This window comes from Engystomops pustulosus, chromosome 10 (genome assembly GCF_040894005.1).
Source record: "Engystomops pustulosus chromosome 10, aEngPut4.maternal, whole genome shotgun sequence".
Lineage (NCBI taxonomy): Eukaryota > Metazoa > Chordata > Amphibia > Anura > Leptodactylidae > Engystomops > Engystomops pustulosus.
Window position 1 is genome coordinate 17,374,107 of NC_092420.1, and position 14,262 is coordinate 17,388,368.

A 14,262-nucleotide genomic window follows, 5' to 3' on the forward strand; every position below is an offset into this window, starting at 1 on the left:
TAGGTTAATAAAGTTTCCCAAAAGTTAGCAGGGACGTGAGGATTAGCTCTAAAAAGAGCTCTCCTCACGTCCCTTACATCCACCTACCACCCCATCTACCTTTATAGGTAGATTCGTGGTGGTAGGTTCCCTTTAAGTTCCCTTTAATTGTCTAATCGTGGGGGGGAGGGGGGATTCCCAGTTCAGTATGACCTTGGAATTTCAAAGGCAGGTGACCGGTGCAGCCAATCACGGGGCTCAGAGCCGACCTCTACACCCTGTTGATGTGTTGTGGATGTAGAGGTCATTATGATAACACTTATTAGTTCACAAACTTATCACTTATAGTAAGCCAGGAACATGTTATCAATTTCCCTGCACTGCCCCCTCAGGAGAAATGAAGCATTACACCTATTACAATGGTTGGGGAACAGTTGGTGCAGGGCTGGGAATCCACTTCCTATCCATCCAATAGTCATGTGACTATTACTATTAACCCCTTCCTAAGATTCACTATCCATGAACTGCAGATGCAAAGGCACCCGATCATGACCCATCAGGTCTCTGTAGTAGGGAAGAAAATTCTGAACAATAACCCCCCAGATGCTGTGGTAAGGAGATACATACGCTGAATGGCATAATTATTAAAACCCTAAAAAATACTTTGCTCCACCGCAAAATATTTTATAAAAAATGGTCAAAAAGTCATAAAATGCAACTCAATTACCGGCTCTCTATACAGAAATAAGTTATGTGTGACAGAATATGACAAAGAATTTAGTATTTTTGAATTTTGTGTATTAAAATGCACACTAAAAGAAACCTACATAAATTCGGTAAATTTTGTATTTCTGTGTCCGTACTGAAATGTAAGATAAATTGCAATGCCACACATTGTAACTCATACAGGTTAAAGTATTAAATTAAAATAAATCTACCATCAAAATCCCTCATGATAAACCAGGGACACTTACTCTTTGGTAATCTTATTATATCTGTTATCCGTGGCCTCCTTCATTCTAAAATCATCTTTAAAAATTATGCTAATGAGCCTAAAAGGCTATGGGCGTGTTACCAGAGACCCTCTGTGCTGCAACTTCACAGGTTGTTATAGTCACAGGCAGCAACAGGACCTGCTCTGGGATTTCTACAACCTCTACATGAAATTAATAATAATTATAAACTTTATTTCTATAGCGCCATCATATTCCGTAGCTTTACAAATCATAGGGGACATATACAAATATAATTTTACATTACAGAGTACAAACAGTCATATGGAACAATAGGAGTGAGGGCTCTGATCACTTACAGTCTATGAGGATGAGGGGTGACACAAGAGCTTACAGTCTATGAGGATGAGGGGGTGACACAAGAGGTTGCAGTCTATGAGGATGAGGGGGTGACACAAGAGCTTACAGTCTATGAGGATGAGGGGGGACACAAGAGCTTACAGTCTATGAGGATGAGGGCGTGACACAAGAGCTTACAGTCTATGAGGATGAGAGGGTGACACAAGAGCTTACAGTCTATGAGGATGAGGGGTTGACACAAGAGGTTACAGTCTATGAGGATGAGGGGTGACACAAGAGCTTACAGTCTATGAGGATGAGGGGTGACACAAGAGCTTACAGTCTATGAGGATGAGGGGTGACACAAGAGATTACAGTCTATGAGGATGAGGGGTGACACAAGAGCTTACAGTCTATGAGGATGAGGGGGTGACACAAGAGCTTACAGTCTATGAGGATGAGGGGTTGACACAAGAGCTTACAGTCTATGAGGATGAGGGGGTGACACAAGAGCTTACAGTCTATGAGGATGAGGGGTGACACAAGAGGTTACAGTCTATGAGGATGAGGGGTGACACAAGAGATTACAGTCTATGGGGATGAGGGTGTGACACAAGAGCTTACAGTCTATGAGGATAGGGGGTGACACAAGAGCTTACAGTCTATGAGGATGAGGGATGACACAAGAGCTTACAGTCTATGAGGATGAGGGGTGACACAAGAGCTTACAGTCTATGAGGATGAGGGGTGACACAAGAGGTTACAGTCTATGAGGATGAGGGGTGACACAAGAGGTTACAGTCTATGAGGATGAGGGGTGACACAAGAGCTTACAGTCTATGAGGATGAGGGGGTGACACAAGAGCTTACAGTCTATGAGGATGAGGGGTGACACAAGAGCTTACAGTCTATGAGGATGAGGGGTGACACAAGAGCATACAGTCTATGAGGATGAGGGAGTGACACAAGAGCTTACAGTCTATGAGGATGAGGGGTGACACAAGAGCTTACAGTCTATGAGGATGAGGGGTGACACAAGAGCATACAGTCTATGAGGATGAGGGAGTGACACAAGAGCTTACAGTCTATGAGGATGAGGGGGTGACAGAAGAGCTTACAGTCTATGAGGATGAGAGGGTGACACAAGAGCTTACAGACTATGAGGATGAGGGGGTGACAGAAGAGCTTACAGTCTATGAGGATGAGGGGGTGACACAAGAGCTTACAGTCTATGAGGATGAGAGGGTGACACAAGACCTTACAGACTATGAGGATGAGGGGGTGACACAAGAGCTTACAGTCTATGAGGATGAGGAGGTGACACTAGAGCTTACAGTCTATGAGAATGAGGGGTTACACAAGAGCTTACAATCTATAAAGATGAGGGGGTGACACAAGAGCTTACAGTCTATGGGGATGAGGAGTGACACAGGAGCTTACAGTCTATGAGGATGAGGGGGGACACAAGAGCTTACAGTCTATGAGGATGAGCGTGTGACACAGGAGCTTCCAGTCTATGAGGATGAGAGGGTGACACAAGAGCTTACAGTCTATGAGGATGAGGGGGGACACAAGAGCTTACAGTCTATGAGGATGAGGGCGTGACACAAGAGCTTACAGTCTATGAGGATGAGAGGGTGACACAAGAGCTTACAGTCTATGAGGATGAGGGGTTGACACAAGAGGTTACAGTCTATGAGGATGAGGGGTGACACAAGAGCTTACAGTCTATGAGGATGAGGGGTGACACAAGAGCTTACAGTCTATGAGGATGAGGGGTGACACAAGAGATTACAGTCTATGAGGATGAGGGGTGACACAAGAGCTTACAGTCTATGAGGATGAGGGGGTGACACAAGAGCTTACAGTCTATGAGGATGAGGGGTTGACACAAGAGCTTACAGTCTATGAGGATGAGGGGGTGACACAAGAGCTTACAGTCTATGAGGATGAGGGGTGACACAAGAGGTTACAGTCTATGAGGATGAGGGGTGACACAAGAGATTACAGTCTATGGGGATGAGGGTGTGACACAAGAGCTTACAGTCTATGAGGATAGGGGGTGACACAAGAGCTTACAGTCTATGAGGATGAGGGATGACACAAGAGCTTACAGTCTATGAGGATGAGGGGTGACACAAGAGCTTACAGTCTATGAGGATGAGGGGTGACACAAGAGGTTACAGTCTATGAGGATGAGGGGTGACACAAGAGGTTACAGTCTATGAGGATGAGGGGTGACACAAGAGCTTACAGTCTATGAGGATGAGGGGGTGACACAAGAGCTTACAGTCTATGAGGATGAGGGGTGACACAAGAGCTTACAGTCTATGAGGATGAGGGGTGACACAAGAGCATACAGTCTATGAGGATGAGGGAGTGACACAAGAGCTTACAGTCTATGAGGATGAGGGGTGACACAAGAGCTTACAGTCTATGAGGATGAGGGGTGACACAAGAGCATACAGTCTATGAGGATGAGGGAGTGACACAAGAGCTTACAGTCTATGAGGATGAGGGGGTGACAGAAGAGCTTACAGTCTATGAGGATGAGAGGGTGACACAAGAGCTTACAGACTATGAGGATGAGGGGGTGACAGAAGAGCTTACAGTCTATGAGGATGAGGGGGTGACACAAGAGCTTACAGTCTATGAGGATGAGAGGGTGACACAAGACCTTACAGACTATGAGGATGAGGGGGTGACACAAGAGCTTACAGTCTATGAGGATGAGGAGGTGACACTAGAGCTTACAGTCTATGAGAATGAGGGGTTACACAAGAGCTTACAATCTATAAAGATGAGGGGGTGACACAAGAGCTTACAGTCTATGGGGATGAGGAGTGACACAGGAGCTTACAGTCTATGAGGATGAGGGGGGACACAAGAGCTTACAGTCTATGAGGATGAGCGTGTGACACAGGAGCTTCCAGTCTATGAGGATGAGAGGGTGACACAAGAGCTTACAGTCTATGAGGATGAGGGGGTGACACAAGAGCTTACAGTCTATGAGGATGAGGGGGTGACACAAGAGCTTACAGTTTATGAGGATGAGCGTGTGACACAGGAGCTTACAGTCTATGAGGATGAGGGGTGACACAAGAGCTTACAGTCTATGAGGATGAGGGGTGACACAAGAGCTTACATTCTCTGAGAATGAGGGGGTGACACAAGAGCTTACAGTCTATGAGGATGAGGGGGTGACACAAGAGCTTACAGTCTATGAGGATGAGGGGGTGACACAAGAGCTTACAGTCTATGAGGATGAGGGGGTGACACAAGAGCTTACAGTCTATGAGGATGAGGGGGTGACACAAGAGCTTACAGTCTATGAGAATGAGGGGGTGACACAAGAGCTTACAGTCTATGAGGATGAGGGGGGACACAAGAGCTTACAGTCTATGAGAATGAGGGGGTGACACAAGAGCTTACAGTCTATGAGGATGAGGGGGTGACACAAGAGCTTACAGTCTATGAATGTGTCCGCAAAATCGAGGGCAAAAACCTAGAACTTGCAAATTTAGTCTATCCTGAGATGACATGATCAGAGCCTTCCCACCGTTTAAGGTAACATCAGCAATTCCCTATCCCACTCCTTAAAGTGACTCCAAAGTTCACGTTCCCTCTGCGTATACTCTTCCCAGCTGTCACTATTCTTACTACAATGACATTTCCCAAATCTCCAGCCTTGCTCCTCCGCTCCCCCCTCCCTTGGTTCAGTTATGCATTAGATGGAATGAGAGATATTCTGCAAAGCCCCACTTCCACTTTTACTACTAGAGAGGAGTCGCCTGGCAGGGGGACAGGGGTGCTTTGGGAGCATACAGCTGTAGCATAGAGTAGCTGGATGTCAGTGCTGATAGATTTGGTTATTTGCATTGCCCAGCCCACATAGAGCCAGGCCTCTCCCCCCCACCATCTCTGCTGGATTCTCAGCAATCTAACATTCACTCAAAGTAGTAGGAGACACAAAATCCTCCAAGCCTGCTCTCCCCCTGTGCACTCACTATGCTGGATTGCCTGGTGGTCCTGCTACATGAAGGAGGATTTCTAAGGATTTACCCCTCTATGAAGGAGAGTAGTGCACCCTCCAAGGACTCCTATCAAGTTTAGGAGCTACAATTATAGGAATTTTTGGGGATTTTTTTTTTTTTTTTGTGCAGAGCAGGAGGGAGCCCCAGCAAAAAGTCTGCTGCTGCTTCCCATGACCAACATGCATTTTGCCTTTTGGCTACTGAGATTACTTCTATTACTACAAGACATCTTGAATGTAACAGCAGCAGCAGCAGCAGGACCTAAACTTCACCCAAGGCAAGGTAACTGCTGGATGAGAGCAATGTGCATGAATGGGGAGTGGGAATGTGTGATACTGTATCCTAGGACTATGTTACTAGAACTTTATGTCTTCTTTATGACTATTTTTTTTGTTGTTGTTGCAGCTAAACTCCTCCAGAATCTGGGTGACTATGAGATAGTGACCCCCACAAGAGTAAATGAGTTTGGAGAAGTTTATCCCAATAATATGCACTACAGAAGGAAAAAGAGAAATGTCAGCCCCTCTGCAGACCCTGACCCCTGGGCCAATGCTACTACTACACATTACAGCCTCGCAGCTTTTGGACAGAAGTTCTTATTTAACCTCAGTGCCAATACTGGATTTCTTGCTCCAGTGTTAACTGTGAGTCTCTATGGGAATCCTGAGCAGAACATGAGTGATCATTACAATCATGACACTGACTTTGGGCATTGCTTCTACACTGGACATGTGAATACAAGGACAGAGCATATAGCAGTCATCAGCCTGTGCTCAGGAATGGTGAGTCCTCTCTCATGCTCAATGACTACACTTGGAGCTGCCATGTATATGACAGTGGGATGTTACAGTTAGAGATGTAGCAGAGCTGAGGTTGTCATCAGTGGAACAAAGTTGTATAACAAGTTCAACCCTGCTACATATGTATAGTAATACATTCATATATATATATATATATATATATATATATATATATATATATATATATATCTTATCCATATTTTTATTCTAGAAGAGTTAAACTCTTTGATGCTCTCTTTTTGCATCTATAGTTTGTTTTATATTACATTTTTTACAATTACTTTCATTTAGACTTTTTTATGATTATATATTTGCAATTATGTTCCTTTATAGTTTTATGATTATATATTTGCAATTATTGTCATAGAAACTTTTCTTAATCATATGTTTTGCAATTACGTTCCTTTATATTTTTATGATTATAATTTTGCATTTATTTTCATGGAAACAACTTTTTTTATTACATTTTTGCAATTATTTTTATTTATTCTTGATATTGATGTATTTTTGCAATTATTTTCATTGAAACTTTTTTTTTTATTATGATATATTTGCAATATATTTTTATTTAGTCTTGGTGTTATTGCATTTTTGCGATTCTTTTCAATGTGATATTTTTGCAATTATTTTTATTAATACTTTTGCTTGTTATATTTTTGCAATTATTTTTAATTATACTTTTTTATTATTAGATTTCTGACAATATTTTCATTTAGACTTTTTATTATTCTATTTTTGCATTTTTTTAATTAGATTTTTTCAGTATTATATATTTCTGACAGTATTTTCATTTATGCTTTTCATTATTATATTTTTGCAATTATTTTTATTTTCACTTTTTTTTTTCATTTTTATTTAGAGATTACTATATATTTATATTGATGCAATGATTATATACATATTATTTTGTAAAGTTGATGTCGTAGTCTGTATATCTAGTTGCAAATGATACCCAGGGGTTACAAATGGCATTTGCTCGCAGTCACAGTATCATTCAGTTTAGGAGGTGGCAGAAAGGGGGATTCTTCCCCTGCTGGTGTCACTTGGGGCATGCACATTCACACAGTGCTGGCCAAGGGACTGGTGCCCTCACAGGGAGAACAGATGACGTCATGTGAGCGGAAACTAATGGGGGGGGAGGTGAGGGAGGTGCTGGGACTGAGGAGGAGGGGGGTCCTCATGTCTGCTGCATAGAACACATCAGAGTTTGCAGAATTCTGGGCACTGGCTACTTTTAAGGAGGAGCTGCTGCACCCTGTGAATACTAATGTTCTGCAAACCTGACACAAGTTTGTCATCTCCGAAAAGTTTCCAGAATTGCTTATTTGTTGCGATGTGTCTCCTGGGAGAAGGTTCTGTTGCAATGTTCATGTGTAATATTGTACTAATGTTATGTTACAAATATTTACAATAAGAAGTTACAATGTAACAGATGATTCCACGCATGATTGTAACATGATCTGATTGGGAAGTGACTATAGAGATAAGGAACAGGATGATAATGAATTGTCTGGATATGATTATGATGTCCTTTGGACATGTTGGGAAATGGTAAACGCATATTAGTCAAAATCTGATAAGAAGTGACGAGACGTAAATCCAAAGTTACCATTAAATCACGTCAAAAATCTTGGTATCAGGACTATTGGGTAATCAGTTGCAGCAATACTTACCAGCAGATGTTGCCTAAAGTTTCTGGAATCCCTTAAAACATGAAACACATTGGGAATCTCCATCATCTTTTAGGTAGACGATCAATAATTTCCTCAAAGGTTAACTTTTCCGGTAAATCCCGAAAGCAGGGTCCCGAAACCCAGTCCAACGCTACACTGCTCCCCAGTCTGGCTCCACACTGGGCTGTTGTTGTCATTTGTTTGGGAGGTGGAGTCTGGAGCACTGGAGTTTCATTTAAGGGAGAAGTGATCATTTTTCTTGCAAAGTGGGATGAAAAATATCTGAAAAATCTTTTTTTTTTGGCATATAAGAGTTACATTTGCTAAAAATTGCTGTAAAATCAGAATGAATCTGCGTGTAAAGAAGAGGAGGTCAAATTGACAATCCCGCCTTAACTAGTAACTCGAGTGTGTATTTTAGTAACTCGTGTGTGATGTATGGTAGAAAACACTAGACATAATGGTATCCATTTTCTGTAAAAATAATGAATGTATATAGTGTTTAAAGAAAATACCTGATCATGATGTATTGTGCTATCCTGTATACTTTTTAGTTTTCTAAGCTGCACTGATGGACTTTGCTCTTATTATCAAGTGGAACTGCCTTGTTTTCAAGGACACTTTACATTTTTGAGCTTTCTTCAAAGGGGTTAAAGGGGTTTTCCAGGCTACAGTTATCAGAAGGATAAGGTGTTGTTGATGTTGCTGCAGTCAGATGAATGCAAAGGTGCAACTACACTACATCCTAGGGCCATAGTAGACAGCACTGTCCAGACGCACTGTAGTCATTGGTATCATAACTTGGAGCAAGGCTGCAGTGACTATAGACAGCCACTACACTTCAGATGGAGCTGGCCACTTCATACTCAGTCCTTAGTGCATTGGTACTGCATGCACCACTGCATTCTGCTGATCTGTGGTAGGATCCGGTGTCACCGTTCACTTATTAATGACCTTCAATATAGATATGTCACTACATATAACTTGGAAAATCCCCTTTAATCGCACCTTAGGCACCTCAACTAATAAAGAAAGTTTTAAAATCCCCCTCTGAGCAGACCTCCATGACAGCTTCTCCATAGTAATGTCTTGAAAACACATCATACAGAGTTGGTGTTGCTTTGACACTTCATCCATAATGTCGTCACCAATGAGTTATGGATGTGACATGATGCGCCTGTGGACAATAGGGCATATTTACTTACCGGTCCCTAGCGCAAACTCTGATCCGGAATGCCCGACGATAATGAACTCTGCCGCGATTCACTTAGATCGCGCATGTGTCGCTTCCCCGCTCAGGTCCGCCGGAGTTTACCTTCTTTTTCATGGTGCATGTAAGTGCATTGTCTTGCGACACAATTTTAAAGTTAAATCCTGCGCTCAGTCCAAATCCGTCAGATCGTCCAACGGTCTGCCCCCCATTTCTGTTGCATGAAAGCCGACGCGATTGCGCCAAAATCCAATGGCGTGCAACACAATCCCCTTTTTAACACCGGTGCCAGCCTTGAGAAACCCGAAATATCCGATGAAAGTGAGGCCGCGGACCCTTAGTAAATAAGCCCCAATATGTCACTGCCATCTAGTTGTGAAGGGACCACAGCGGAATGTTGTAGGTTAAAATATTGTTTGGTTAGTTTATCAAACATGGAAAAATCAGCTCCTACCCGGAATTCACCTTGGATAAGATATGGAGTAAGTGACTCGGAAATACTGGGTCATAAGGTCTTACGTTCATTGAAGACATTGAACACTGTTTCTCCATAAGAAGAGAAGTGTAATCGCACTACAGTAAATTGTAGCCATGAATGAGGACCTAGTCTGTAATCTATAGGTGTAGACACAGGCTGGGGCATTCATTTTAGGTTGTGCGCAAATTCATGAATTCCAGTGTAAATTAATGTAAACCATTCAGTGTAAATCACTTCACAATTTGTGTCTCAAAAACACGAATCCTGCGACACTATTAAATAAATCCCCCCAGGGTGTCTGTGGACTATAAAAAATGAAGATTTCCCATGAACTTTGTGGGTCCTTTAGCGGATCAATTCATAGTATCATAGTTAATACGGTTGAAAAAAGACACATGTCCATCAAATTCCACCAAGGAAGGGAATGGATTGGATGAGGAAGGGATTTATGGGAAACAATTCTATATAACATAACCATCAATGTTATTTAGGTGTAAAAGGGCATCTAGACCCTTCTTGAAGCTCTCTGCTGTCCCTGCTGTGACCAGCGCCTGAGACAGGCTATTCCACAGATTGACAGATCTCATAGTAAAAAATTGTAAGTTCCTCCAAAATAAAAACAAGTATGACAGATATTTTTTGCAATTTCTCATAGATTCAGTCATGGGAAAGGTTTGTTTGGTGGCCAAGTTGTCTTCAGATGCCTAACTCTGAAAGACTTCTAAAAATACATGTTTAAAGGGGTTTCCAAGGAACCATTGTTGGTCTGTCCTCAGGATAGACCATCAATTGTTTAGCCGTGGTGGGCTGACACCTATCCTTGGCACTCATTAGTTTTTCCGTCCCATGACATCATAGGGCACAGAGCGGGAAGTAGTGGACTCCGAAGTGGGTCAGTGCCATCACTTCAGCTTTGGTTCCAAAATGAATGGGAGTTTTGGCTGTAGCTACAGATTAGTAGATGGAACCATCTGCTTTCAGCTCAGTGCCCTGTGATTACATGGCCCTAAACAGCTGATCATTGCGTAAGCTAGCGGTCAGACACCCAACTATGGTTGGCCTATCCTGAGAAGAGTCCATCAAAAGGTACTCCAGGCCAACCATTGTAATTTCACCAAATTTCTGTTATCAATATAGAAGAGCCATCACTAGACTCAAACGGGGGAATCCTACAGCTTAGGCTTTAAGGAAATCTACTTCTTGTCAGGCAGGAATTCCTCACCATACAAAGCATAGAGCAGAGCTCTTCAGGAGACTCAAAATAAGTCAGAAAACAGAAGTGGAAGAACATCTCAAGATATGATATGGAGCCTGGATCTCAGTCTCCCTCCCCCAACATGTTCTTTAACCTTGACAGGCATGTCAATTTTCTCTATCACTTGGCAAATAAGTGACGCTCAAAGCTCTTAACCTAGAAACGTGGTGGGTTTAAACAATATTCACTCAGTTCAAAATGTGGAAAAAGTAACATAAAATAAATCTGACAGAGTTATTGTCTGCTCCTTGACCAGTTGGGGCAACATTTTGTCCAGATTTAACCTGTAGCTCCCAGGAACTTCCAATCATCTGTGATGGCTGTGTGCTATATATAATAGAGGCTGTAATCTTCCTATGTGGTGATCTTGCTGGTTGATGGGACCTCCACGGATCACAGGAACGTGGGTTAGCTGTACCTCCGTCGCACCACTGGTCAGCTCCCCGAGGTGATTGGAGTAGCTGGTCGCGCATGTGCAGGTGGCCCCGTTCAACTCTTTGGCACTGGCTGAGATTGCCAAGGACAGGTCAGCAATCTCCGACAGCTCCATAGAGATGAAAGGGTAGCCTTAGCAACCTTAGGTGCGATTCTCTTGATCCATGGGGGTCTCATCACGGAGACCAAAACCAATCAGCAAGTTAGGAGTTTATCCTGTGAATAGGGCCTAACTTTTTTTGAGGGACATTCCCTTTAAATAACACATTTACTTACCTGTCCGGAGAAGTCCTCAAAATAATATTTCTCCTATAAGGGTAGATCGGGTTGTAAGTGCATCTGTAGGACGTGATGATAATCCTTTTAAGGGCTAATCCTCACGTCCCTGCAATCTTTTAACAACTTTAATTTCCCTTATATGCTAATTATCTAAAGAGGCTACTGGGGCGTGGAGTAGCTGGAGCTGAGACTACACGGCGCGTCTACTCCACGCCCCAGTAGCTTCTTTGACCCTCCTACCAGATGACTTTGGTGCATGCGCAGAACAGCAGGCTTCGGAGCAGTGACCGTGCAGACACGGGCCTGCTGTTCTGTGCATGCGCATGCGCAGGCGGCAGGCTTCTCGGACGAGATGAAGATATCTGGTAGGAGGGACAAGGAGGCTACTGGAGCATGGAATAGCTTCCAGCTCCGGCTACTCCACGCCCCAGTAGCCTCTTTAGAAAATCTGTATATTAGGGAAATTAAAGTCATTAAAAGATTGTGGGCATGTGAGGATTATCCCTAAAAAGGGCTATCCTCACATCCTATAGATGCACTTACCACCCGATCTACCTTTATAGATAGATCTATGGTGGTAGGTTTCCTTTAAGGTAGATCTGATGGTAGGTTGCTAGTAACATCTAAAGTCTAATCTATCTTTACCTAATCCTATAATACTTTCTAAGCTTAGCTCCACTTTATCTACCTAATATGTAAATTTTCAGCAGAGGCTATTGGGGTGTGGAGTAGTCTCTCCTGGCTGTGTTAGCAAAGGCTACGCCATGCCCTGGTAGCCTCTGCAATCCCCTCTACCTGTGCATCATTGGCGGGCTACTCACACTCATGCGCAGTAGCTTCGATTTAGAGCCATTGGGAGTGCCTCTATGTGCATGGGCACTGAAACCAGAGCTACTGCGTGTATGCAGAGCTCAGAAGGTGCAGGGACTGTGTTAGGAGTGCGAGGAGTGCGCCAAAGATGCGCAAGGAGGAGGGATTGCAGGGGCTACCGGGGGTGTGGAGTAGCCTTAACTCCTACTGCCCGAAGAGGCTACTCCATGTCCCAGTAGCCTCTCCCGAAAATTTGCATATTTGGTAGATTAATTTAAAAGTATTATAGGATTAGGGAAAGATAGATTAAGGCTTATAACTTACTAGGAACCTACCATCAGATCTACCTTAATAGTAAGAATTCACATGGTAGGTTTCCTTTACTTCAACGATTCATAACTGAGTCAGTTTATACATTGTTACAATTGACTCTTGTGCTCCATTGTTCCATAAACCAGGTCTGATCCGTACAAGGCGCCAATTCTAGAAAGATATTTTTCCATCTCCCTCATGTATCATGAACAAAATTGTATGTGAAGGCTCAGATCTGGGCTGAGTGCTAATTAGTCGCTAAACGCTTTGCTTTAATTTGTAAAAAAATTAATTACAGAGTAATTCCAAATATGAACCGCGCCGAGTGTAAAGAAAGAAACGTTCTGTTCCCGCTGTCTAAGAATACTCAGGATGAGTTCCATTTAGTGGAAATAGGGAGGGAGAAATTCTTAAATAGGATTTAAGAGCCGAGCCGCCTCCCGTGGAGATCTTGTGCTCGTGTAAACATTTGCACTAGGAAGTTCTCAATATTCACTCCATTGAATTTAACCCAAGGAAAGACGTTACAAAGTCAACTCTACTGACGCAGCTTCTAAACACCCATTGACATAGCAAGACTCTGCTTGTTACATCTGTGCATGGGCTGTTATTTAGGTGCTTTTTTACTAATTGATCTAGAATTTGGCCCCATTCCCCAACATTGATCAATGCAATTACCACAGTTGCATTAAAAGGAGCAACCTTCAATCTTGGCACTTTATATATGGAATAGAACTAACATTTTGCAACATGCAATTAGCAACAATATCCCAGGATTGCCATAAATCTCCAGTTTGGGAGGGGGAAGGGGGCACAGGGGCATCACTGCAGTGGTAGCAGCCTTAGCAGCTGCTATGGGGCCTGCAGTGTCAGAGGGCCCCATCATCCAACCTGACACATTAAAGATTGTCTTGAATATAAATTGTGAAATCCCACTGCAGCCAGAGGGGGTTGTTAATCTACACAAATAACAAAATATATGCATAGAGGTGTGAAATATGCACCATTAGTACAGCATAATGGGGCAGATTTACTTACCCGGCCCATTCGCGATCCTTCTCTGCACAGGATTCGGGTCCGGCTGGGATTTAAGAAGGTAGTTCCTCCGCCGTCCACCAGGTGGCGCTGCTGCGCCGAAAATAATCTTAACGCCCCGGAATGCACCATCCCATAGCAGGTGAAGGTGAGCGCTCCCCAAGCGACACATTTCGGTTTTTAAATGCGGCGGTTTTTCCGAATACGTCGGGTTTTCGTTCGGCCACGCCCCCCGATTTCTGTCGCGCGCATGCCGGCGCCGATGCGCCACAATCCGATCGCGTGCGCCAAAAACCCGGGGCAATTCATGTACAAGCGGCGCAAATCGGAAATATTCGGGTAACACGTCGGGAAAACGCGAATCGGGCCGTTAGTAAATGACCCCCAATATGTTTATAACATATATGTGATGCAAATATACTGTATCCGTGATGTGTATGTACTGTAGGTGTGTATGTTTGTAAATGGCACGATAAATGTGTGTTTGTAAATGGCACTGTATATGCCATGCTTTAAAATGCCTTTATTGATTAGGCGAAACGTTGCATTGATGGTGGAATAAATCACTTCACTTTTCACTACTACCGGAGTGCTGCTTCAGATCGTTTTCTTTTACTGCATGTAGTGGGTCACGTCAGACCCGCTTTGAAGACCTGCACCCGACCTCTGC

The 14,262-nt window shown here is 43.2% G+C and overlaps 1 protein-coding gene across 1 annotated transcript in view; it reads left to right on the forward strand.

The window, feature by feature from the left end:
* The first annotated feature begins 5,114 nt into the window (after positions 1 to 5,114).
* ADAMTS9 (ADAM metallopeptidase with thrombospondin type 1 motif 9) overlaps positions 5,115 to 14,262 on the forward strand; it is a 167,702-nt gene continuing 158,554 nt past the window's right edge. The window contains exons 1-2 of the mRNA XM_072128981.1: positions 5,115 to 5,587; positions 5,711 to 6,087. Coding sequence (XP_071985082.1) covers positions 5,476 to 5,587; positions 5,711 to 6,087 — 489 coding nt within the window. The 5' untranslated portion in view covers positions 5,115 to 5,475. The remainder of the gene's footprint in view (positions 5,588 to 5,710; positions 6,088 to 14,262) is intronic.